We start from the raw sequence: 26,038 nt of genomic DNA, 5'->3' as shown, positions 1-26,038 counted from the left end.
TTACCATATGTTAAAATGGAAAATGAGGCGCATATTTCAGCGTTTTCCAGGGTCAACATCACACTGACAGCTATAGCTAAAGACAAGATTGGCACGGGAGGCAAAGATGCGGAGGAACCAGTTAGGAGCCTATGGCAGTAATTCAGACAGAAAACAATAAGGGCTTCAAACAAGCCAGCAGCCGGGAGAATGGAGACGAAGGGAAAATCTGAGGTTAGGGCAGCAGAGGCTCCATGCCTTGGCCTCTAACGGAAGGAGCAGTGAAGGTGGATGATGGGGCCGCTCCCCCCATTTTCAGAATAGAGCTCATCTGTGGGGAGAAGCAGGAGGCTTAGTTTTGTATGTGTTGTAATTGAGGAGCCTGCAGGCATCAGACAGAGACCATCCAACAGTTGGCTATGGAGCCTGCAGCCCACAAGAGAGTTTGGGCGGGTGGTAGAGGGGAGTCTCCAGTTTACAAGAGGAGAGTGAAGCATCGGAGTGGATGAGCTTGTCCAGGAAGGAGGTGTGGCGAGAAGACAAGGAATCTGTGACAGAGCCTGGCGAAGGGCGAAGGGCATGAAAAAGAAGCCACAAAGTCCCAGAAGGAGCTGGAGGGCCAGCGGGGAGTAAGTCCACAAAACCAAGGGGAGAAGCAGGGGAAGGATGGAGGGAGTGATGAAAAGGACAAAGCACGGAAAGCGCTACTTGGTTTGGCAGCCGGGAGTGTGTGGGAGTTTCAGAGGAGTTTCCAGTGGAACCGTGGAGGAAGAAACCGGATGTCAGTGATGTGAAAGTGAACAAGAGGCAAGGAAGGAGAGAAACGCAGAGACAATTCTTTTGAAGCGTTTGCTTTAAAAAGAAACCAAGGAGATGGTGCCGGAGCTTGAAGCGCGAGCAGCTGAGAGACACCTGGGCTGTTCCTACACTGGGGAGGCAGATGGGAGGAGCCGGTGAGAGCAGAGGAGAATTCAGAAGGGCAGGGGAGAAAGGACCCAGCAGTGCCCTACTTTCTGCATCTTAGCGTCTTAGCATCACCAGAGGTTAAAAGAAAGAAAGAAAGAAAGATAGAATAATATCTACTTCATAAATTATCCTAAGGATTAAATAAGACAATAATATGTGTGAAGCCATGGAGCACAGTGCTCGGCACACAGGAGATGTTCAATAAATGCTGGTTTCTCTCCTTTTCTGGACTCCTTCACCGCCCTGGGATGAAACCCCGCTCACAGAAGACCTAGGTATACTCACCCAGAGACCCGGGTTTGGACCCCTCGCTGCTCTGAACCCTCCATCTCCCACCGGGGGAAAGGTACATACATGTTAAATACCAGGGCGATGACGTAGTCTGGAGAGACGGTCACCTTCCAGTCGCACTCCTTGCCTGGCGGGTAGGGTTCTGGGTAATTTGGTGACAGGATGACTCCCGATGGTCCCGTCAGGTCTCCCCCGCAGGGAGCTGAGGAGAGAGGAAGATGAGGGTGAGACTGTCCCCTTCACCTGGTCACCTTTCAATGGGTATTGGTAGGGGAGGGACTGAGTCTGATACACCTAAATTAGAACTTGGCTCCAGGGGCCCAGGGGAGGGTGGACTGCAATGGGCATGAGGTTTCACCTTCAAGTGATGGAGATGTTTGGAACAGGATAGAGGAGGTGCTTGTATAACATTGTCAATGCACTAAATGTCAGTGAACTGTTCATTTTTCAATGGTTAATTTTATGATATGGGAATTTCACCATGCTGTTATTAAAAAGCAAAACCAAAATACCTGGCTCTGCCACTTCCTAGCTGTGTGACCTTAGGGAATTTACCTAACCTCTCTGGACCTCAGTGTCCTTCCTCTGTTGCAAAGATAATACCTCTTTCATGGGGGTAGTTGTAAAGATTTTAGAGATGTCTGTTAAAGCACTTGGCATACCGTACGTAGTCAATACATAGAGCCGTCACTAGGCTTTTAGATATGAAATACACGGTCTCCTTCCAGGGCCTCACATCCTGTCTCTGGGCGAGCCTTGTGGGTATTTACCACGAGTCCCAGTGCACTTAATGTCAGGAGGAGCGGACAGCAATCATGTGTACCTGCCAGGTGTGCCTGGCCTCCTACACTGCCAGGGCTCTTAGGGCTGCAGATACCTTCCAATTTTCTCAAAGGCCTTTGTCCAAGAGATCATGTGTTCCTCCGTTGTACGGAGATATTACAAAACCCCAATTAGTCCACAGTGGTCCCCCTCCCCTGAGATGATGGGCCTTTCCAGGGGCAGGGAGTGGGGAGGTGGCCAGGGATACAGCAAGCGATTCATCCAGAGCCCTCTGGGGGCACTTTCCAGATCCTGAATCAGGTTCTCCCCCAAATGGCTGGGTTATTGCTCCATAGCATGAGGGTCTGATAAAGTAGAGGCTGGGGGTGTACGGGGCCGCTAACAGGAAAAGATGGCTGAGACTCTAAACATGGCTTGGTCTGAAAACCTCAGGGCAGTGCTGGAGGTTGGCGGTACTTTAGGCAAATAGTGAGCCCACAGGAATGGACATGGAGGTGGGAGCCAAGGGTACCTCCAGGACTGAACTTTAGAGTGGCCATTTGCTTGTCCCAGAGCTGAACTTTATTGCCTCAGTGTAGCTTTTACTCGGGGTGAGGTTAAAGGGCTGGATCAATCCCCAGCAGGGTCTCTTTACAAAATGGTAGGTCTTCAGACCAGGCCATTAAAGCCCTAACGTGGCTGAACATAAAACCCGAGGCGTCATGAGTAGTGTGGGTGTTTTTCTGTGGAGAATATATCTCAAGTACCAACTTGAGTACCAGAAACACTCAAGTGGACACCTATTAAATGTCAGACACAACATACAGCATTTTAGATCCATTATCTCATTTCTGTCTCATAACAACTTGCTGAGCTATGGATTATTCTTCCTGACTCAGAAAGGAGGAAACTGAGGCTCAGAGAGGTTAAGGAACTTGCCCAGAGTCACCCTGAGACTCAGACCCACATCTGCCTGGTCCCAAAGTCCGTCACTTCCCCATTCTTCTGCACTGCCTCGGAATCATTGGCCGCAGCGGGAGGGGAGAGGGCTGTCCCTCCCTGCAAGCTGGCAGGGGAGGGGCCCCAGGTGAAGAGATTCTAGGAGCGAGGATGGTCCCTCGAGTCTGGTCTGCCTTGTATCTCACTCACTTCTTCTCCACTGAACCCTCTCTAGACAAGACGGTTAGATGGATGGGACAGACTAGAAGCCTGCCTGATAAGGATAAAACCCTGGACTTAGCAAAGCAAGACAACACAGCACAGTCCACAGAGAGTGGCCCTACCCAGTCTGGGCTAGAAACACAGTGACGCAGGCAGTGAGAGTAGGAAGCCCAGTCATGGCAGCAGTCCCAGCTACCGCGGCATCTTCCCAATGATGCCTCCATTCGGGCAAGGGCTGCTAGGCACGACCTACCTTTACAGCCCAGGGGTTCCTTCCCTTAAGCTGCCACAGGTGGGGTGAATCTGGGTGTTTCAAAACTGCTCTCGTTATTCTTCCGCCAACGCCCAAAGTGCGCTCAGTGTGTTTGGGTTCGTGGTCCCCGCCCTGGCCCAGCTCCCTGCCAGATGGCTCCCCAGTATCGGACAGTCAGGCATCTGCTTCCCACTCAGGAGCCCGGCGTGGGCCTCACCTCCCTCTGCCAGTTGTCTTCAAGGCCCTGGCTGGACTCCTGGGCTGATTCACCCACAGGACAGACAGGTCCCGCTGCTTGGGCGGGGCTGGCAGAGGGGCACAAAGTCCCCCTTCCCCTTCCAGGCCCAGGCACTGGCCAGCAGGACAACTGAGCTGTAGGAGACTAAATGAGGCCTTGGTGACATCCCAGTGGCGCCCCATCCTTTCAGCGGGTACTCAACCAAGCTGGACCAGAAGCCAGGCCTCCCTTCCAATCCTGGGCACTGGCGCCCCCTCGCCCCACCGTCAGGTCCGGTCTGCTCCCCGCTGAGTTAGAAGGAGAAGGCAGGCTCCATCCTCAGGCCCAGGCTTGACCTTACAAACCACGTTGCCCAGGTTGGAATGGGAACAGGTGATCATTCCAGGCGGCTAAAAAGCGGGCCGGCTGTGCCGACAGGTGAGAGTTGTGAAAAAGACCAACGATTTCGACGTTACACAGTCCTGGGTTCCAATTTTGACCCAGCTACCTCCTAGCTGTGAGTCTGTGCAAGTCTATCCCACCTCTCTGAGCCTCTGTTATCTAATCTATAAAATAAAAAAAAAAAAGAGAAAGGATAATGACGATAATGGCCTCTAACATACACAATGTTTACTATGAACCAGGCATGGCTCTAAGTGCTTTACAGCATTATCTTATTCAATTCTCAAAACAACCCCATGAGATAGATACTATTATCTTCCCTGTTTTACAGGGCAGGAAAATGAGGCACAGGGAGATGAAGTGATTTGTCTAAGGCTACGCAGTTTGTCATGGTGAAGCGGAACTCGAACCCAGGCAGTTGGAATCCAGAACCCAAGCTCTAAACTTACCGCACGGTGATTTCATTTGTGAATACGTAGGTACAACATCTAGCCCAGCACCTATCGTGGGGATGACGCTCCACGAACATTTGTTATCCCCCTTTGCTTCCTATAATGAAGGGGGATGAAGACCAGCCAGACCGTCCTGGCAGACTGCCAAGGGAGCTGGAAATTAGGGGCTTGTCACTGGGATTTCCAGACTGTTTGAGAGGACAGGCAGGTGTTCACTCAGCTGTGAGGAACATTTCCCCACGCTGAGCGCAGAAGAGTGGGTAACGAAAGCTGAATTAACCTCTCTGCTCTGCTGGCTGCCCGTTTACTGGGTCAGAGAGTTGAAGCAATTTCCCCAAGGCTACTGAACTAGTAAATGGCAGAGCCAGGAACTAAACCTGGATCTGTCGTCTTCAATATCCTATATACTCTCTCAACGTATCACAACACATAGTTGAGAAATGAGATTGCTCTGAAACCCAGGTCTCGCCTTCCTGTCTGCAGTACATTCACGGAGATCCAACCACACATACCCATGTGACTCCTCATTGCCACCGAGGGACAGGACTTAGTGTCAACACCAGGCCTCAGAGCATGCCCAGCAGAGGCCAGTCCTCAGATGCCTGGACAGCGCCTCCCCTGAGTCTGTGTGCAAAGAGGTGCAGGGCGTCGCCGGGGTGGGCAATGCTGGGGTGCATCTCAGGAAGTCCCCTGAGCCCATCTATGGGGTGGGAATCAGTGTGGGAGGTAGGAAAATGAAAAGCTTTGCATTCAGACTGATGTGGGTGTGACTCTTGACTCTGCCACATCCTGGTTCTGTGATTTGAGGCAAGATACTCAAAGTCGCCTAAGCTTCAGTCTCCTCTACTGTAAAATGAGGGGACGGTACCCATTACAGACAGCTGCAGGGAAAGTTAAGTGAGGTTGTGTAAGTAAATGTCCAGTTGCACACAGTAAGGACTCCACGACTACTGGTCTCTTCTAACGGCCATCGCTGATACAGCAGAGAACTGCACTCAGTATTTTGCCTGAGGAAAAGAGCCATGTAGACGTGAGCCCCTGGAACGTTTGTTTCCATCAATTTCTCTTTCTTTCCTGTCCTCCTCTCCCTTCAAGTTCCTTCCTTCTCCCAGCCTTAAGGAACTGGGGAGCAGGATCGATTCCTCAGGCACCAACCCTTACGAGCTACATGACCTTGGACACATCACAGAGCCTCCACTGCTTCATCTGGCAAATGGGGAGATTTAAGGACTAAGGACAGATCTGGAGAACCAAAAGCCAGGCAACCAATAATTTCCTTGCCAAGAGGAAGAGCAAAGGTCTTTTCCTTTACCTCCTTTACAGGTCTGTGGATGCCCCTCTAGCACTCCAGGTAATAGAAGGGTCATTTCAGAACCTGAAGACCCTTGCTACCCGAGGTGATCCACAGTCCTCCTTCCAATCTATATGGTCTGGGTCAGGAGAAAAGGGACAGGCACACCTGTGGCTTAAAAATCTTTGGGACCATTTTGGAGAGTGAAGAATTCATAGTGTGTAGAGTGTGGGTGTGTGAATGCGAGTGAGTGTGTGTATACATAGACACGCAAAGCAGAGTAGACTTCGAGTTTTCTGCAACTTTCAGCTCTTCTGACTCTCCTGGCCAGGCTCAAGATGCAGCTGCCACTTAAGGGGGTAGGAGGTCTGGAGCACACAAGTGGTGGGACCAGAGGGGAGGGTTCACACTGCAGCTGCTTTGTACCGATGCACGTTGGTGGGCTGGGCTGCCAGAAGAATCTGTTCTCGATCTTCACACAGCTGATCTCTGCACTTCCCTGCAGCGCATAGCCGGGGTCACACTGGAACACCGTGGAGTCACCGGCTTCCCAACTGTCGCCACTCCGGCTCCCATTCTGGGGGACCCCAGGGTCATTGCAGGATGTTGCTGTGGACACTGGGATAAGAAAACAGAGGAGGAAGTGGGGTTGCCTAGGTGTCTGCCAGACAGTGAGGCTCCTGGCTCACCACCCTCACTGACATCACCACGTCCATCACCAGGACCGCTGCTGAAATCTCCATCACCTCCCGCCGGTGTAACAGCGGGAGCAACAGCGCCACCATCTCCGTTCTCACGCCCATTACTGTCACCACGTCCACCACTACTTGTGACCATCACTTATACTACTGGTACCCTCACTGTTACCATCATCCACCTGTCCTGGGATACTATACTGTGAGTTAAGCATGACTGCACCGCTATGACTGTAGGACTGAGTTCAATTTGGTTTAACGATACAAGCCTTATTACATAGATTAGCTTTGCAATTTTGCAAAATGTAGCTAACATGATCCGTATGAGGGAGTGACAAGGTAATTAAGCATAAACTCCAATGTTCAACCAGAAAGGTCTGCAAAGGAGTTTGGGAGTCGGCCTGCCTGAATGCTGAGCAGTGGTTGAGAAGATGCTTGGAGTTACTAAGGTCGGGTGAAGGTCATGTTCTCCCTTATATGGCAAACCACCAACAACTCATCAGACTGAAACCCGAGAGAATTCTGGTGTCTGTAGCAAGCAGCAAAGTAGAGTTCAAAATAAGTATAAGTAGTTGGGAGGTATTAAAAATTCTAAAAACTCAGGAATTTGGGAGATGTTTGTAGTCTAATACCAGACAGCATAATACAGAGAAGGTGTTTTAAAAGCAAACATCAAATGAATGATGGAAGGGAGGAATAAATAATAAAAGCACAACTGAGGGAACAAATGGACAAAATGCAGCATGAGAAAACACACCAGGGGAAATGGTACAAAAGGAACTCCAGAGAAAAGATTCTGAGGCAGCTGTATCAACCCTGGCTTCCTCCGCGGTCCCCGCCTGTGTCATCACTCACAGACTGTGGTCGGCAGGCCCCAGGGACAGGAGGTTCTGGAGGACACGGGACCCATGATGTTCATTGGCTTGGAGGGTCAGTTTTTCTCAGAAATTCTGGGGAAAATAACTTTTACACTAAGACAAATGAACTTATTATGAAGTAGAATGTAAGATTCACATTAGTTCTTAAGCAAACCAGGAAGCCTCAAAGAGATTCTATGCTTCCTACATCCCTCAGATCTCCTGGGGACATGCATTCACTCTCCTCTGCTTTTAGGATGACTTTGGTGGAAAAGCCCAGGGCAACTGTATACACTAACAGCACTAATTATACCATCTAGGATTGCACGGACGAGTCTGGAGTTGGAGTATCTAATACCTTACACCCAGTAACGGCTAAGACAGTATGCCACAAACTGAGGCCCACAGCCAAATCTGGCTCTATGCCTGTTCTTACAGATAAAGTTTTATTGGAACACAGGCATACTCACTTGTTTACATATTGTCTACAGCTGCTTCCATGCTCCGACAGCAGAGTGGAGTTGTTATGCCAGAGATCATGTGGTCCACAAAGCCTGGACTTTTTCACAGGAAAAGCTTACCGACCCCTGGTTTATGGTCTCTTACACTCTCCTCTTTTGAGATCACATTGCAAACCTACCCTTTGCTTTGATCCAGCTTTAAATCATTAATACCCTCAGTGATCTGCTATCACTATGCTCCAGGCACATTGGTAAAATCTCCTTCCAATACAGCCAGCTTAGCCCCCTCCATCTTCCCCCTATCCCTGCCCCCAGGGGCCTTTGCACCTGCTGGCCCTTCTGCCTGGAATGCTCTTGCCATACATCTTCCCATGCCAGCTCCATCCTGTCATTCAGTTTTCAGCTCCAATATCCTCTTCTCACACAGGCCTCTTTGATCACCTTCTGGGCTCATCCCTTAACCCCCTTCCGTCAAATTTGTCACATTATCCTGTTCTGTTCTCTTCATAACACCATCTGTAATCATCTTGCTAGTTCATGTGTTTGCCTCTTTATTGTAGATCACTTGTGCATCTCTACAGGAATAGAGACCTTGGCTGTTTTGATCTCAACTGTATCTCCAGGGCCTAGAGTGGTACCTGGTACACAGTGGTGTTCAGTAAGTATTTCTTGGGTGAATAAATAAACGAACAAACTATCACCATCAGATACTTACTGAATTTATAAAGTGAAACAAGAACCAATCTTCTTACTACCCAATTAAAAACAGACTTAGCTTTCATCTCTAGCTTTACAGCGTACACATGTAAATGATTCCCTGGAAGAAAAATAGCTCACTGTTGTGACCATACTCAGAAAGATTATTTATAGGGGAGGCAATGGGGTGCGATGATTAAGGGCCTAGGTTTGGGAATCAGACACAGGCGTTTTGACCCAGGCTCTGCTACTTACTAACTAGATGACCTTGAATGAGAAACCTCTCTGGGCCTCAGAGCCCACACCTGCAACATGGATTAATGAAGATGCCCGTACTTTATGGTTTTTGTGAAAAGTGTAAGAGATAACGTTGTAGAGAGTTTAGGGTGGTGCCGGCTCTATAGATGGCAGTGGTTATGCTTTCCTCTCCTTCTTTGCTCCCGCTCACCTTTCTTCATTCTCACTTTCTCCCTTTAATGCTACTGAATGTGAGCTGCTTGGCAAAGGCTCCAGGGAGAGGCTGGATCCGCGTAGTACACACAGGATGTTAGATGTTACACAGTCATGTTTACTCAATAAAGCCAAGCCTGCACTAACCGTCCCTGGCATTTCTGTACAATCCCCCGTCAAACACACACTATAATGTTAACATGGGGTGAGCCGTTCTCTCTTCCCTAGAGTAGTGCTGGTATTTGCTAAGCGATGACAGCAACAGGGAAGGTGACCTTTTCCAAACCTCGGGTACACCAGCACACCAGGCCAGGTAGTTTTGCCCACTCCACTCTCTGTAGGCCTAAGGGATGTTCAGGGTGGCTTGCCCAAAGAACTCTTATGTTAGAGAAAAACATCCTTTCATTTGTTTAAGTCTTCCTGTGCCCAGTGGTCCGGTAAGTGGTGAGTGAGCTCCTGCTGCATACACACGCTGTGCAGGAGTCTGATGGGCATGAGGTGGCCCCTACCCTCTAAGAGCTTTCTGTGAGCTGGCAAATAGGCGGCCAGCTCCCAGGCAAGGCCAGGTGCCTGGAATTGGCAACGTGCTGAAGAAATAGAAGTTGAGCGCTGGGGGTGCCATCGGCGACAGCAGCTTGTTCTGAATGGGGGGCTTAGGAAGAAGTGGCATCTGAGATGAACCCTGAAGGGCGATAGGGCTTCTACGAGTTGGGCGATGCATGAGAAAGCAGCTGAAGCTGCTGGGCGAAGGCCCGGCTCACCAGAGTGCCCAGGGACTCTGTCCCACGTGGCAACTGCAAGGACAAATTGGAGGTCAGATAATGCAAATCCACGGGGGAATTTGCCGGTACGCTGATGGGCTTTTTTTTTTTTTCCTTTTTTAAAGCCATACCCATCAGCTTGAGCACAGAGAAAATACATGTCTGGCTTAATTATTCCCAATTCTCCTCTCCCCAGTGAGTGGACTGAGCTGTCTCTTCAGCATTCTACTCTCCTTACTGCTGGGAGATCCTTCTATTGCTTATCCCAGCAGTCTCCAAAGTTTGTTCCATGGAATGCTAGTCTCTTGAGATGGCCTAGAAAAAAGTCATCCATGATGAAATATGTTTGAGAATTGTGACCTACCAGACGCCTTCCTAATGCATCTGCATTAGCAGAACAAATGTTCTCGGAGGCTCCGAATTACAGATAACCTCTTTAGGTCTGCCTCAACCTAAGCACCTTCCTGACATGACGTGACCACACAGACTTCCTTTTCCTTTAAATTCCAATTAATTGTCCATGGAACTCCTGGGAACAGATGCTGGGAAATGCTTATCTAAAATGACTCTCTTGTCGCCCCACAGTGGGACCCTAACCTCAGGTGACTTCAGTGTTACTCATTGGTTCCCGGGGACCCTCTCCATGGGTGAATGGGTGCGGGGATTTCCAGTCAGAAGACTCCCAGTGAACTCCACAAGGAGCTATTCCTCGAGAGGCCGGCAGCCTGCATGAGCGTTAAGTGGGCAAGTTAATGAGTACACAGGAACATGATCCTGGAGACCCTCATTTGCCACACACGCTGCTAAATGCTCGTCTCCATGGGGAAGACAGAGGCAGGAAAGAGCTAGAAGTAGGGTCTTTATGCCATTACAGCCTTACTGGTGCTAGAGCTATACCCAACCACCCTTAGCTGATACACCTACCAGGTGAGAGTGTGGAGGCAAAGCCATGGCCCAGGTGCCACACAGCCTCGCTCTGGCATCACCATGGAAACCCCCCTCTCATGTACACACAGTGGAGTAAGGAGATGGTAATGAAGACAGCTGCTGTATAATAAACATAAGCATAGACCGAGGCAGAGTCACTCGTGCAGGGAGATGAGTGATGGAAGAGGCACTTCAGAGGACATGAGATGATGCATTGCAGGGAGAGGCAGGACCAATCATAGAAACGAGCCAGTACTGGGACTTGGATGTTTGAGCGTTGCGCATTTTTGGTAGCTCTCTGTCATGCTCCTCCATAGCTGGCTACCGCAGTACATAATTAATTGAATTTAGATTACTTATATTTGGCTTCCAGTCCTTACTGAGATGTGCACCAAACTAAGAACAAGAGTGTGTGACATGTCAGCTCAGCTCTTCTGTGACTGTGCTCCAAGCCAGTGTCAGCTGTCCCTCCCCTGCCTCCCTCCCCACTCTCCACGTTTCAGCCACAGTGGACAACCCTCCACTTCCAGAGCCCGTTATCCTGCCTCTCACACATTCGCACGCTCTTTGCGCCCAGGATGCCCTTTTCTCTCTTTCTCATCTAATAAGGACCCACGAATCCTCCAAGTCTAACTCCATGGCAACTCTAAATCCACGTCACAGTTGACTATGCCCTCCTTGAAATACTGTCTTTTCTTCTGTAACTTCTACTCACCCTTCCGGTTGGAGCTTGGGCATCGCCTTTCCTGGAACATCTTCCTTGATGCTCCAAGGTGACCGTTATAGCTCACATTTCTCCCTCCAGATACTTGTTGATTTGTATGTCCGTGTTTATTCACCTACCTGTCTCCCCTCCCCTCAGAGTGAGCTCGGCACAGATATCAAAACAAGCACTACCCATGGACCAGGCACAGAGCAAATGCTCAGTAAATATCTTTACCCGAGTGGAGAGATGGAGGAAAGAAGGGACTTGCGGGAGGAGGAAGGGCGGTTACGGCAGGACTGACGGATGGAGGCTGGCAGAAGGTGGGCACAGACCTGAGAAATGAATGGCAAAACCCTGCTTGCTGGTGAAGAAGTCGGTGCTGAACTGCAGAACGACCAAGCTGAAGGTGCTGTGCAGGTCCTTGGGCAGGGCCGGGCCACTGAGCTCCTTCAGCAGAACCCCACTCTCCACAGGCCCATCCCAGACGCGCAAAACGTCGTGGAGCTCCTCCGTGTCAAAGACCAGGAAGTGGAGTCTGAACGGAGAGAAGAAGCAGGTGGTCACTCGGGGCTCAGCCCCTTCTTTCCAGGGGCTTCCGGTCAGGCAAAGTCATACACCTAAGAAAGACTTGCAGGCAGGAAGAGAGAATTATCCTCTGAATTTCCATCCAGCCTGCTCCACCCATTGGAGGTCACTAGAAAATGGGAACAAGGGTGAGGGAGGATAGATTTTGTGCATCCTGTTTATTATTGTGGAGATTCCTGTTGCCACTGTAAAACCCCGCCCGTCCCCTCAACTCTTCACGGCAGTCGCCAGGCCTCACTCCTGAGCCCCTATCCATACCATTCTAATTGGAAGGGGATGCTGAGAAGGCAAGATCTGGGGATAAAGGATAGAGGTAAAAAACCAAATACTCAGCCAAAAGCCCAGCAAGTTATTTTGTGGATATTGACAAACTGATTCTAAAGTTTATATGGAGAGGCAAAAGATCCAGAAGAGCCAGCACAACGTTGAAGAACACATTTGGAGAACTGACACTACCTAATGTCAAGACTTACTATGAAGCTACAGTAATCAAGATAGTGTGATATCAGTGAAATAACAGACAAATAAATGAAAAGTCCAGAAATGGACTCATATTAATATAGTCAATTGATCTTTAACAAAGGAGCAAAGGCAATACAATGGAGCAAAGATAGTCTTTTCAACAAATGGGGCTGAAACTACTGGACATCCACATGCAAAAATGAATCTAGACACAGACTTTACACCCTTCACAAAAATTAACTCGAAACAGATCGCAGACCTAAACGTAAACGTAAAACTATAAAACTCCTAGAAGATCACATAAGGGAAAACTCAGATGCCCTTGGGTATAGTGATAACTTATTAGATACAATACCAAAGGCACAATCCATGAAGAAAACAGGTGACAAGCTGGACTTCATTAAAATTAAACATTGCTGCTCTGCAAAAGATAACAAGACACCAAAATCTGAGGGTGCTCAAATTCCTCATACAGAATGGCCTTGTACCTGCATAGAACACCCTCCTGTATACTTTAATTTTTAGATTACTTATAATACTTAATACAATGTTAATGCTATGTAAACAGTTGTAAATATAATGTAAATGCTATGTAAATAGTTGCCTGTGCATGGCCAATTCAAGTTTGCTTTTTGGAACCTCGTGGATTTTTTTCAAATATTTTCCATCTGAGGTAGGTTGAATCTGTGGATCCTGAACATGCAGATATGGAGAGCCAATTTTATACAAAGAATTCTTAAAACCCAACAGCAAGAAAACAAATAACATGATTAAAAAATGGGCTAGGGCCTCCCTGGTGGTGCAGTGGTTGAGAGTCCGCCTGCCGATGCAGGGGACACGGGTTCGTGCCCCGGTCCGGGACGATCCCACATGCCGCGGAGCGGTTGGGCCCGTGAGCCGTGGCCGCTGAGCCTGCGCTTCCGGAGCCTGCGCTCCGTAACGGGAGAGGCCACGGCAGTGAGAGGCCCGCGTACCGCACAAAAAAACAAAACAAAACAAAAATGGGCTAAAGTTTACCAGATACCTCACTAAAGAAGATATACGAATGACACATAAGCATGTGAAAAGATGTCCCACATCGTATGTCATCGAGGAAATGCAAATGAGAAAAGCAATAAGATACCGCTATACACCCATTAGAACGGCTAGAATTCAGAACACTGACAGCACCAAATGCAGATGACGATGTGGAGCAACAGGGACTCTCATCACTGCTGGTGGGAACGCAAAATGGTACAGCCACTTGCGAAGACAGTTTGGCAGTTTCTTACAAAACTAAACACACTCTTACCATACGATCCAGAAATCGTGCTCGTCGGTATTTACCCAAAGGAGTTGAAAACTGATTTCCACGCAAAACCCTGCACACAGATGCTTATAGCAGCTTTATTCATAATTGCCAAAACTTGGAAGCAACCAGGATGTCCTTCAGTAGGATAAATAAACTATGGTATATCCAGACAATGGAATATTATTCAGTGCTAAAAAGATATGAACTATCAAGCCTTGAAAAGACATAGAGGAACCTTAAATCCATATTACTAAGTGAAAGAAGCCATTCTGAAAAGGCTACATACTGTATGATTCCAAGTATATAACATTCTGAAAAAGGCAAAACTATGGAAATAGTAAAAAGGTCAGTGATTGTCAGAGGCTAGGTCAGGGAGAGGGGATAAACAGGTAGAGCACAGAGGGTTTTTAGGGGAGTGGAAATACTCTTATGATACTGTAATAGTGGATACATGTCATTCCACATTTGTTCAAACCTATAGAATACGGGCACGAAGAGCAAACCCTAATATAAATGATGGATTTTTGGTGATAATGATGTGTCAATGAATGTAGATTCATCAGGTCTAACAAATGTACCACTCTGATGGGGGGTGCTGATAATGGGGGAAGCTGTGCAGGTGTGGGGCAGGGGGTGAATGGGAAATCTCTGTACTTTCAGCTTTGCTGTGAACGTAAGCCTGCTCTAAAAATTTAAGTCTTGAAAAAGGTGTGTGTGTGGGAAATAAAGGTCAGGGGTTATGGCAGGATCTTCAGGAAGCTGGTCCAGCTGCCGTGGGGGCAAGGGTGAGCCTACACCTCCACTTCCCAGAGCAGAACTTGGATACCAGCCTGTCTCTCTGTCTCTCTCTCTCCTAATCAATTTTTTATTTCAGATTAATTTTAGGCTTACAGAAACGTTGCCAAGATAATACAGAGAATTCTTATAGACCCCTTACCACTTCTGCCATTGTCAATGCCTTCCATTTCCCTGGTACATTTGTCACAACTAAGAAACCAGCATGGTACATTACTACGAACTCAACTCCCGACTTGATTTGGATTTCACCAGTGTTTCCACTGATGCCCTTCTTCTGTTCCAGGATCCAATCCATTTATCACTATATCCTTCTAAAAACGTCTTTTAAAATTATAAAAATAAGATATGCTCAAGGCAGAAAAAGGCTAACAATATACAGATGTCCTGAATTTTTAAGAAGTCTCTCTCACACAAACCAATCTGTCCTCTAGAACTTTCCACTTGATATTAGGTTTGGTGTAAATACTTCCAGATTTTTTTCAATGTGCACAGATACATCCCCCCCGCCTCCGCCATGGGACTATATTTTACATAGCTTTATGTAACTTTCTTCACTTAATACTATATAATGGAGATATATACCTACTTCATTTTTTCCCTGTAGAAATGTACATTGCTATATTTCACTATTTCACATATGACTGCAAGGAACGTTCCCATCTTTACGCAGTGTTTCACATTTATGTTAATATTTCATTTAGCTTGTAGGAATACTTTGGTCGGGGGGATGGGTATACAATATATTTAAAGTTGTTGATAAATCCTGCTCAGTTATTCTCTTAAGTGATTGTGTCAATTTACATTCCCCCCTGAACAGTATTCATATGACTGTTCTCTTTAAACTTCACCTTACCAACATCAGATATTACAATGTAAATATATTCTATATTAAAATACTTGCCCATCTGCTAAACCGAAATGGAATCTCACTAGTGTTTTAAATTTAGATAATTCAGTAAGGTTGCGTATCTCTGCATATATTTATTGGTCATTTGTATATCTTCACATCCTTTACCCAGCTTGAGTTATTTGTCTTTTTAAATTCTGTTCACACATTATAATTTTTATTTATTATCTTTATATATTTTTATTTCCCTTTTACATATTTGTTGCTGACATTTTCTCCCAGCAGCTGGTATCTCTTTTTCCTTGAAATTTTGTTTATGGTGTCTTTTTTGGTATAGAAGTTACTCATTCTATGTAATCAAATGTTAACATTTTCATTTAAGGATATTGGATGTCATGGTACACTTGGGCAAACCCTCTTCTTCCCTATATGATTAAAAAGCAAAACTTTAGGGCTTCCCTGGTGGCACAGTGGTTGAGAGTCCGCCTGCCGATGCAGGGGACACGGGTTCGTGCCCCGGTCCGGGAAGATGCCACATGCCGTGGAGCGGCTGGGCCCGTGAGCCATGGCCGCTGAGCCTGCGTGTCTGGAGCCTGTGCTCCGGAATGGAAGAGGCCACAACAGTGAGAGGCCCGCATTTCGCAAAAAAAAAAAAAAAAAAAAAAAAGCAAAACTTTAATATTTTCTCAGCAGTTGTGTAGTTTCATTTGTTGAGGTTTATTGGTTCATTATTTTTTCCAAATGGACCCTCAATTATCCCGCCACCTACCTAAAGTAGCCTCTCCCATGTTGTATCAAAATGCTCTGCTTCTTTCCTCCTTAGCATTTATTACAGTCTATACTTTATTTATTTATTTACTACTCCCCTCCCCAACTAGAACATGACTTTCGCGAGCATGGGGGCAGGTCGTCTTCACTCTGGTAGCCCCATTGCCTGGGCCATGGCTGACCCTTCTCATAGTGCTCACGAGTACCTGAATGAAGATGCCTGTGCCTGGATAATCCAGGCTCTCTCTCTCAACGGGTCTGAAACCTTGGCCATGGGTCTGAGTCTAGACTCTCCTCTGTTCCAGGGCTCCCTCCATTGCCGTAACGGAATTCTAAATACTTGAGGTACCAGGAGCTCAGCTACTCAGCTGATTTCCATTTTCAGTCTCATATTTTGATATTCTTACAGGGCAAGCTCCCCTTCGCATTTTTCCCCAAAATTTCTTAGCTAATTTCCCAAATTTATCCTTTCAAATTCCTCCAAATCCCGTGGATACTATGATTGAAATTGCACACTTATTTATTTTCTTTTAAAAATTATTTATTTATTTACTTTTGGCTGCGTTGGGTCTTTGTTGCTTTGTGCGGGCTTTCTCCAGTTGCGGTGAGCGGGGGCTACTCTTTGTTGCGGTGTGCGGGCTTTTCATTGCGGTGGCTTCTCTTATTGCAGAGCACGGGCTCTAGGCGTGCGGGCTTCAGTAGTTGTAGTTTGCAGGCTCTAGAGGGCAGGCTCAGTAGTTGTGGCGCATAGGCTTAGTTGCTCCGCGGCATGTGGGATCTTCCCGGACCAGGGCTCGAACACGTGTCCCCTACATTGGCAGGCAGATTCTTAACCACTGCATCACCAGGGAAGCCCTGCACACACTTACTGATTGATTCGGGCAAACTGATATCTTTACGTTACTTATTTTCCCCAGCCAGGAACACTGTAAATGTTGTAACTTATTTAGGGGTTAGTTTAGGTACTTTGGTAAAGTTTTATGGTTTTCCTCTTTGCATTCTTCCTCTTAAATTCAATTTTTGGCTTTCAGCTCCATTGTGAGTGGGATTTAATTATTAGTTACATATTTATTGCTGGATATATATATATATATACATATATATGTATATGTGTGTGTGTGCATGTATTTCTTATTTTCAGTCACTAGTTAAGTTCTAACAGGCTTCAAGTTAAGCTCTTGGATTTCCTATGTAGACCCTTTTATAGATACAGGTGGAGCTTCCACAGTACCAGAGCTGTGTGGGTTTCCTCAATGGTTGTATTTTCATCCCTCTGGCAGGCCTCTCCTCCAAGGACTTCTGACGAGTGAAAACAGATAGGCTTATCTTCAAGGCGTTTAGGAGGGAACAGACTGGGGCCCTACACTTGGTTGGAAGGGGAGAAGGAGCTCCGCAGGAAAAGCGGAGCAAACAAGCATCCTCCCTGCTGTGCTAAGCTGCCCCTGGCTTCTCTGCTTCCTCCATGGTCCGTGATGCACTGGGAAATTGGCAGCCGCCTGCCGGCGCAGACCAAGCAGTAGCTGTGTGTTGCTGCCGGACGTGCTCTCAGGGAAGAGAGGTTCTCGTGGGCCAGGCTTGTCAGGGAAGGCAGGAGGAGACGAGGCTAGAAATTTGGGCGGCGTGAAAGGGAGGGTGTTTTCTTTTCTTTTTTTGCGGTACGCGGGCCTCTCACTGTTGTGGCCTCTCCCGTTGCGGAGCACAGGCTCCGGACGCGCAGCCTCAGCGGCCGTGGCTCACGGGCCCAGCCGCTCCGCGGCATGTGGGATCTTCCCGGACCGGGGCACGAACCCTTGTCCCCTGCATCGGCAGGCGGACTCTCAATCACTCCGCCACCAGGGAAGCCCAGAGGGTGCTTTCTTTGGATGTAATAACACAAGACAAGACCCAGAGGCAGAGGGGAGGTTAAGGTACCTGGGAAGACAGGCGACGCCCACACTGGAGTTCGGGTGGCGTGAGGATGTCATGGGGACAGAGCTAGATTGAGAGAGGGACATCAGTATTAGCTAGCAGAGTTGGGGTTTTATCCTCTTCTGGTTAGAGACCGACTGAGGTCCCTGAGGGTGAATAATGGAATGGATGAGTGAGTGAATTGAAGAATGAACAAATCAAATCCCAGAAGGACCAGATGGATGGGAAGTGTGAAAAGAGAATATGTACACTAGGTAGAAATGAAAGAAAACATATTTATACAACCCCTGTGTACAAGGCAATTTCACCTTATCCCATTTAGTCCTCACAAGCATCTTTATTTTGTAGGTAGCACCATTCCCCTCTTTAAAAATGAGAATACTGGGGCTGAGAGAGGTTAAGTAACTTGCTCAAGGTCAAGGGCTGGTCAGAGAGCGACAGTTACATTATATAATTCCAGTCCAGGTCAGACTTTGGCGCTTGCTCTCTCTCCCCTGACAACGCTGCCTGCACCTCCAGAAGGAAGAGGCTGTGGCTGAGAGCCAGGCCTGCTCCAGAGAGGCCCCATCAGTAATCAATAGTTTATACATGTCAATCATACACAAGGTTAAAGGGCTGAGATTTAAGAACAACCCTTAATTAAAAGTGCCAATTCACAGCATTCAGCTTAACTGATCTGTTAAGCTTTGACAAAGTCAAAGGCTTGGCATTGATGAGGTCAACAGAGGTGGGAGGACGAGGCCAGAGGCTAGAGGAGGGAGCCTGAGGTCCTTTGCATGCAGAAACCATGCAGCTTGGCACTGGAAAGGAGAGAAGCTGAAGTTCCGGACCTCTGACTGCCTTCGTTTATGTAAATGTCTTCCGTGTGCTAGGTGCTGGGACATAATGGCGAAGATGACAGACAGGGTGTCATTTTCCAGCTGTTTCTGGAGACGGGCAATACTCCTGCACACACACCCCATCAGAAGACTACCAGCTGTGGGCAAATGCGATGAAGGAAACGGCAGAGCGCTGAGATGGAGCCACCGGGTTAGACAGCCTGGCCAGGTAAGGCCTCTCCACGGAGGTGACATCTAAGGAAGAGGAGAGGCTTAGAGGGAGCCAGTCACCAGGGCAGGGCAAGAGGTGGGAGGACGTTTTCTGTGGATAAAGGGCAGCATGAGCAAAGGCCCCGAAAGGGAAGCAGCTCGGAGCATCAGAGCAAGAGAAAGGCCACTGAGGCTGTCCCTGGGCCGAGAGAGGTAGGCAGAGGCCAGGTCTCGTGGGGCCTGGTGGGTCGGGGAAAATTTTGGATTGTATTCTATGGGCTAAGGGATGTCACTGAAGGATTTTAAGCTGAGGCCTTACAAGATCCAATTTTCATTTGAAGCTCACTCCTGTTGCCCAGATAAGAACAGCCTGGCAAGGGCAACGTCGGATGCAGGGAAATGAGCTAGGGGGCTACTACAGGTGCTAGTGACCTCTTTCATGATAAATCCTTGATGCTTGCCAGTGAAGCTTTGCCAATCCGACCACGTGGATTAAGAGTCTTATTGAAGATGTTTTGCATCCCATAGAAATCAAAGTCTATAAAATGCTAATTAGAGGTTTTCATTGATAGGGATAATTCTGGGCCCAAGCAGACATTTGGGTTTGCCTGAGCAGCTCCCCTGCAGGTGACCATCCGGTCTCCTTCTGGCTTTTGAAATACTGAAAACAATTTGAGGATCCTGCGCCCAGCATGCTGTGAGAAGGTGATCCTTCATCTTGACGCCTCACCTGTTTGCGCTCTTGTTTCTCTGGGCCACAGACACAACAACAGCCACGGAAGAGGGAGGGGGCCTGATGTGCATCACGCTCTGTGCTGAGAGCTGCCGAAACATGGAAGGCTGTGTCTTTGCCCTGGAGGCTGCTGCTGTTTATTGAAAGAGACACACACAGCACAATAATACGTGCAGGAGGTGCTGAAAGCGTGTGGGATAAATAAAGTGCTATCGAAATAACTGGACGAAGAAGAGAACTAATCATTTGTTGGAAATCTACGTGCCAAGTACTTTATGTATATTGTCTAATATCCTCATAACAAGCCTGGGAGGATCCCACATGCCGCGGAGCGACTAAGCCCGTGCGCCACAGCTACTGAGCCTGCGCGTCTGGAGCCTGTGCTCCGCAACAAGAGAGGCTGTCATAGTGAGAGGCCCGCGCACCGCAATGAAGAGCGGCCCCCGCTCGCCACAACTAGAGAAAGCCCTGGCACAGAAACGAAGACGCAACACAGCCAAAAATCAATTAATTAAATAATAAACTCCTACCCCCAACATCTTCTTTAAAAAAAAAAAAAGAGAGAGAAGAGCATTACAGAGGCACACAGAGTGTGCACCCAAACTCCCCCTCACCTTTTCAATCCACCTTTCCCACCAGGGCCAGCTGACCTTTCTGAACCACGCATCTGACCAGTCATTCCCTTTTCCCCACAGAATAAAGTCAGGCTTCCTAGGGGATGCTCCAAGCCCTCCATGAATAGCCCCAACTGCCTCTTCCTCTTCCTCTCACTCTTTACACATTTTCTTCTCTTTCTCTGGCTTCGGGGACTTCCCTCTGCCTGAATGTTTCCAACCCCTACACGTGCCCTCACACCACCTGTAGTGGCTTGAATGGTCTCCCACCAAGAGATATGTTCAAGTCCTAACACTCGGTCCCTGTGAATGTAACCTTACTTGGAAATAGGGTTTTTGTAGATGTCATCAAGTTAAGATGAGGTCATATTGGAGTAGGGTGGGTCCTGAGTCCAATGACTGATGTCTTTCTAAGAGAAAGGAAAGGGAGATTTGGATGCAGAGGCACTGTGGAGAAGCAGGAAAGGGGACCATGTGAAGATGGAGGCAGAGACTGGAGTGATGCATCCACAAGCCAAGGAAGGCCAAGGAGTGCTGGCCACTCCCAGAAGCTGGGAAATGAAACTGATTCTTCCCTAGAGCCTTCAGAGGCAGCGTGACCCTACTCGCTCCTCGACTTTGGACTTAGGCTCTAGAAGTATGAGAAAATAAATTTTTGTTAAGTCATTCGGTTTGTTACAGCAGCCCTAGTAAACTTATATACCACCTGAATACCATGTCCAGTAGATCCGCACCTCCAGTTGGTAAGCTTTTCCATGGGCTTTTCCATGCCCTCCCCATGGCCCCAATCTCGTGAGATGCTCCTCTGTGTGCTCTGTCTATCAGAGTCATCCACTGAATATCCTGTCTTACTGAGTTCCTTAACTGTTGTGTTTATGTCTCCTTTGTGTTTGTATCTTTGGTACCCAGCACCAGGCCTGACCCACACTAAGCTCCCGGTTTGGTTGAGTTGATGAGTAAGTGAATGGCTCATCAGCTTTCGGGCACACCCATAGTTCAGCCAAACTCACCCACTTTCCGTGCTGTGTGTGCCACTTGGTGACGGGCAACTTAAATCCTATGTGCTAAGGAAGATACTTCCTATTTCACTGGAGGTTCTGACATCTCTCTTGACTGCCCACATCCTGCCCCTTGAATCTATGTCTTTGGCATCCTATCGCCACCATAGAGATAGGACCTAGCTGCACAGACCCTGGGCCAAAGATGGCTGCCTAGTTTAAAGCCAGAAGACAGGGGGATGCTGCAGTCATGGTCTCACACTCTCCAAATACAGCTCTACAAGTCTTCTGACCAATATTCACACAACCAATCAATGAATAGTAGGCATTGGGTGCAGATATCACACCAGGCACTGGTGATACAGACAAGAACATGGCTTGTTTCTGCCCCTAGCTGTGGTGTGATAAGTACTATGGTACAGATATGCACAGAGAAGGTCCCACCTCAGGCCAAGGGGTGAGGCAAGGTCCCCGGAGGAGGGAACAACTAAGCTGAGTCTTAAGAGATGAACAGGATTTTCCAGATGAAGGGGGTGGCGAGGGGTGTGAGAAGGAAGGGGAATGCCGGGCAGAAAAAAGAGGTTGCGCAAAGACATGGATGGGATAGAGAGATGGGCACCCCCAGGACGGTACAGCTTCTTCAGGAGGACGAGAGCATGGGTGCAGGTGGGTGAGACCTGAAGCCATGGGTTTGGACAAGCCCACCCAACGAGTATCAGTGTGGGCAGCACACAGAGAAGGGTGTCCTGGAGATCCATGGCATTAAGGATGAGCAGGGGAAGGAGACTAAGAATGAGGAGTGGAGGAGGTAGAAGGTAAACCAGAAAAAGGTGCAGCCCAAGGAGTCAAGAGAGGAGAGGTGCTTCCCTGGTGGCGCAGTGGTTGAGTCTGCCTGCCAATGCAGGGGAGGTGGGTTCGAGCCCTGGTCCTGGAAGATCCCACATGCCACCGATCAGCTAAGCCCGTGCGCCACAACCACTGAGCCTGCATGCCACAACTACTGAACCCCACGTGCCTAGAGCCCATGCTCCACAAAAAGAGAAGCCACCGCAATGAGAAGCCCGTGCACTGCAACAAAGAGTAGCCCCCCACTCGCCGCAACTAGAGAGAAAGCCGTCGTGCAGCAACAAAGACCCAACGCAGCCAAAAATAAATAAATAAATAAAAAAGAGAGAGAAGAGAGACTCAGCAGGGCAATGATGTCCAACTGTGGAAGAAGGCAAGGCAGGCATGGCCTCTTCAGTCCTTTACATGGTGCTGGGTCAGGGCTGGGGGCAGAGAGGGGGGAGCCCCGTTTCCAAAAAGGAGGGGCCTTGAGTTGGTCTCAGTGTCCTAAATCTGCCTGGGGTACAGCCTGGGCTTTCACTACTGACAAGTATGCCAGCTCAGCTAATGAGCCCCGCGTCTCTGGTCCTCTTTCCCATTCCCCTGGGGGCTGCCCGGAACCTCTGCTTGCTCTCTCTGGAGCTGGGTCTTCATGTCAGATTGGCTGCTACTCCCTTTAACTGCAGGGCACCCCGACCGTGGGGCCATCCCTGTTCCGGGATCTCTGTACACCTTTTCATCATGGTGTTTCCACAGAGTCCCACCTTCCATCACAATGTCCCAACAGCAGCTCTCCAGGTGAGGGAGCCCTCACCTGGCCCTCACTCCCTTACCTCTGCCCACCAGCCCACCACTAAGAGTCCCCCCAGGCTTTGCGGGTAAGGTTTATGACACTCAGCTTCAACCACAGGAAGAGATTTACTGCCAGAACTTTCATCTAAAAAGCTAGGAGACCATCAAATTGTCATTGTAGGGGCCTGCACCCCTTAAGTGCTGTCCATAGACAAACTCGAGTCTGGGATTATGGTTTTCAGCTCTCAGTCTGAAGGAAACTTTAACACATTGGGCATTTCTCGGGTACTGCCCACTTCCACACTTAGAAGTGGTTCATCTGTATCTGTCACACATTAGAAAAATGCAAAAACTAGAAAGGAAAAAAAATCACAGCATCTTTATATGTTGATTTCACTTGCCTTCTGACTGGGCCCCAGAATATGAAAAGGCTTTGGGTGCTTCAAAGCAACTGTCACCACTGCATGAACACATGGATATTGCACCGGGAAGAGTGTTAACAGCGGATCTTTACATCAGGGGAAAATGGCATGTGAACGAACAGCTGCTGTAGCAGGGGGAGGGGTCAGAAATCACTCCTGTCCCCAAATGAGAACGCAGCTTAAATTATCCTCAGTGACTCTGGAAATGACAGTAAGAAAATAATACTTGCTTCACAAAATGCCCCCCTCTGAGCCATGGTGCAGCAAACCAACAATTAAACCATGATTATAATAGCAGACAATAATAATTAAAGCATTGTGCCATCCAAAGAGCAAAAACTGAGAAGACAGACCAAAGCTCAAAGCAAACATTGGTGTCTAGAGCAAAAATAGAGGTTGTCCTTTCCTGGTGCCAGCTGGTATTGGGAAGACATAAAGATTCTTCTTGTGTTATTTTCCTAAGTGAAAGAATAAGCCTGGGCTTCAGTCACTGAAGAAGCAGCAGTGACTGGTGTTCTGGGAGGCTGGGCGGTGTGTACAGAGGTGGCACTGAAGCTACTGCCCTGTGTTTCACTCTTCCTTGCTGAGCAACCTTGCACCACTTGTTTTCTCATTATCATCGCCCTGTAAATGAAGGCTCTGTGATTGCCTATTGTTCACCAGAACCTGCCCAGAGGTGTCAGGGACTCTGTGAGGGGCAGAGGTGTCTTTATCCTTTTTGGAAGAAATGTTTTCCATGAAATGAAGCTCTGCCTCCCGAAGAGGCTATTTAACAAAATGGCTACGGGGTCAAAGACTTGGGTCCAGCAGTGTTGCCAAAAGGATTATTGTAAATGGAATCACATATAAAGTACCTAGCACTGAGCCTGATACATAATATCAAATCAAAAGATGGTAAAATCACCGAAAACAAATTACAGTTTAGTTCTATTTTTTTTACAGTAAGTCCCCTACATATGCACCTTCAAGTTGTGAACTTTCAAAGATGTGAATGTGCGTTTGCGTGTCCAATCACATAAGTTAGTTCATGTGTCTGGTGTACATTGTCATGTGCGTACATCCTCTACAAATGGTTGTGCTTTTGTGTACTTTACTGTACAGTACTGTATAGAGTACAGTAGTACAGTACCATCTCCCACCTCCTCTCCCTCCTCCGGTCAGTAACTCTTCTTGCCTGTTTACTCGATGCCAGCCCCTGTATGCCAGCTGTTGTACTGTACCACTGTACTTTTCAAGGCACTGTACTGTAAGATTAAAAATGTTTTCTTTATTTTTTGTTTGTTTTTTATGCATTATTTGTGTGAAAAGTATTATAAACCTACTACAGTACAGTACTCTATAGCCGATTGTGTTAGTTGGGTACCTAGGCTAACTTTGCTGGACTTGCGAACAATGGGACTTACGAATGTGCTCTGAGAACGGAACTTGTTTATATGGAGAAGACTTAACTGTATTTGTTTTACTCCATTAAGAGATATATGTTAACGTCTCCTATGGCTGTCAATTTCTTCTTGTTTTTCTGACAGATTTTGTTTTAAGTTTTCTTGTTAGGTTATTTGGTGCATAAAGATTCATGACTGTCGACACACTTGTGGACTAAGCATTTTATCACGTGAAATAATTCCCTCTGTCCCTTTCAATATGTATATATATTTTTTAGCCTTGAATTTTACCTTTATTTAGAAAAGCAAGGGGGAATCGGGAAGATGACGGCGGGGAATCGGGAAGATGGCAGAAGAGTAAGACGCAGAGATCACCTTCCTCCCCACAGATACATCAGAAATACATCTACACGTGGAACAACTCCTACAGAACACCTACTGAACGCTGGCAGAAGACCTCAGACCTCCCCAAAGGCAAGAAACTCCCCACGTACCTGGGTAGGGCAAAAGAAAAAAGAATAAACAGAGACAAAAGGATAGGGATGGGACCTGCACCAGTGGGAGGGAGCTGTGAAGGTGGACAGGTTTCCACACACTAGGAGCCCCTTCGCGGGCGGAGACTGCGGGTGGGGGAGGGGGGAGCTTCGGAGCCGCGGAGGAGAGCGCAGCCACAGGGGCGCGGAGGACAAAGCGGAGAGATTCCCGCACGGAGGATCAGGGCCGACCGGCACTCACCAGCCCGAGAGGCTTGTCGGTTGCCCCGGCTCGGGCTTCGGTCGGAGCGCCGGGAGAGGACTGGGGTTGGCGGCATGAACACAGCCTGCAGGGGGTTAGTGCGCCACGGCTGCCTGGGAGGGAGTCCGGGAAACAGTCTGGACGTGCCGAAGAGGCAAGAAGCCTTTTCTTCCCTCTTTGTTTCCTGGTGCGCGAGGAGAGGGGATTAAGAGCGCTGCTAAAGGAGCTCCAGGGACGGGCATGAGATGCTAAGGCTGCTGCTGCCGCCACCAAAAAGCCGGTGTGCGAGCACAGGTCACTAACAACACCCCCCTTCCGGGTAGCCTGTGCAGCCCGCCACCGCCAGGGTCCCGGGATCCAGGGACAACTACCCCGAGAGAACGCACGGCGCGCCTCAGGCTGGTGCAACGTCACGCCGGCCTCTGCCGCCGCAGGCCCGCCCCGCATCCGCAGCCCTCCCTCCCCCCGGCCTGAGTGAGCCAGAGCCCCCAAATCAGCGGCTCCCTTTACCCGATCGGGAAAG

At 48.3% G+C, this 26,038-nt stretch overlaps 1 protein-coding gene across 1 annotated transcript in view; it reads right to left on the bottom strand.

Annotated features, from left to right (window-relative positions):
• CSMD2 (CUB and Sushi multiple domains 2) overlaps window positions 1-26,038 on the bottom strand; it is a 621,436-nt gene that overhangs the window by 155,446 nt on the left and 439,952 nt on the right. The window contains exons 26-28 of the mRNA XM_007453867.1: window positions 11,660-11,862; window positions 6,201-6,392; window positions 1,300-1,438 (exon numbers count right to left, since the gene is read on the bottom strand). Of these exons, the coding sequence (XP_007453929.1) occupies window positions 1,300-1,438; window positions 6,201-6,392; window positions 11,660-11,862 (534 nt within the window). The remainder of the gene's footprint in view (window positions 1-1,299; window positions 1,439-6,200; window positions 6,393-11,659; window positions 11,863-26,038) is intronic.

This window comes from Lipotes vexillifer, unplaced genomic scaffold (genome assembly GCF_000442215.2).
Source record: "Lipotes vexillifer unplaced genomic scaffold, Lipotes_vexillifer_v1.1 scaffold213, whole genome shotgun sequence".
NCBI classification, from domain to species: domain Eukaryota; kingdom Metazoa; phylum Chordata; class Mammalia; order Artiodactyla; family Lipotidae; genus Lipotes; species Lipotes vexillifer.
The sequence above is the reverse complement of the archived record's forward strand: the minus strand, read 5'-3'. Positions and strand labels throughout refer to the sequence as shown.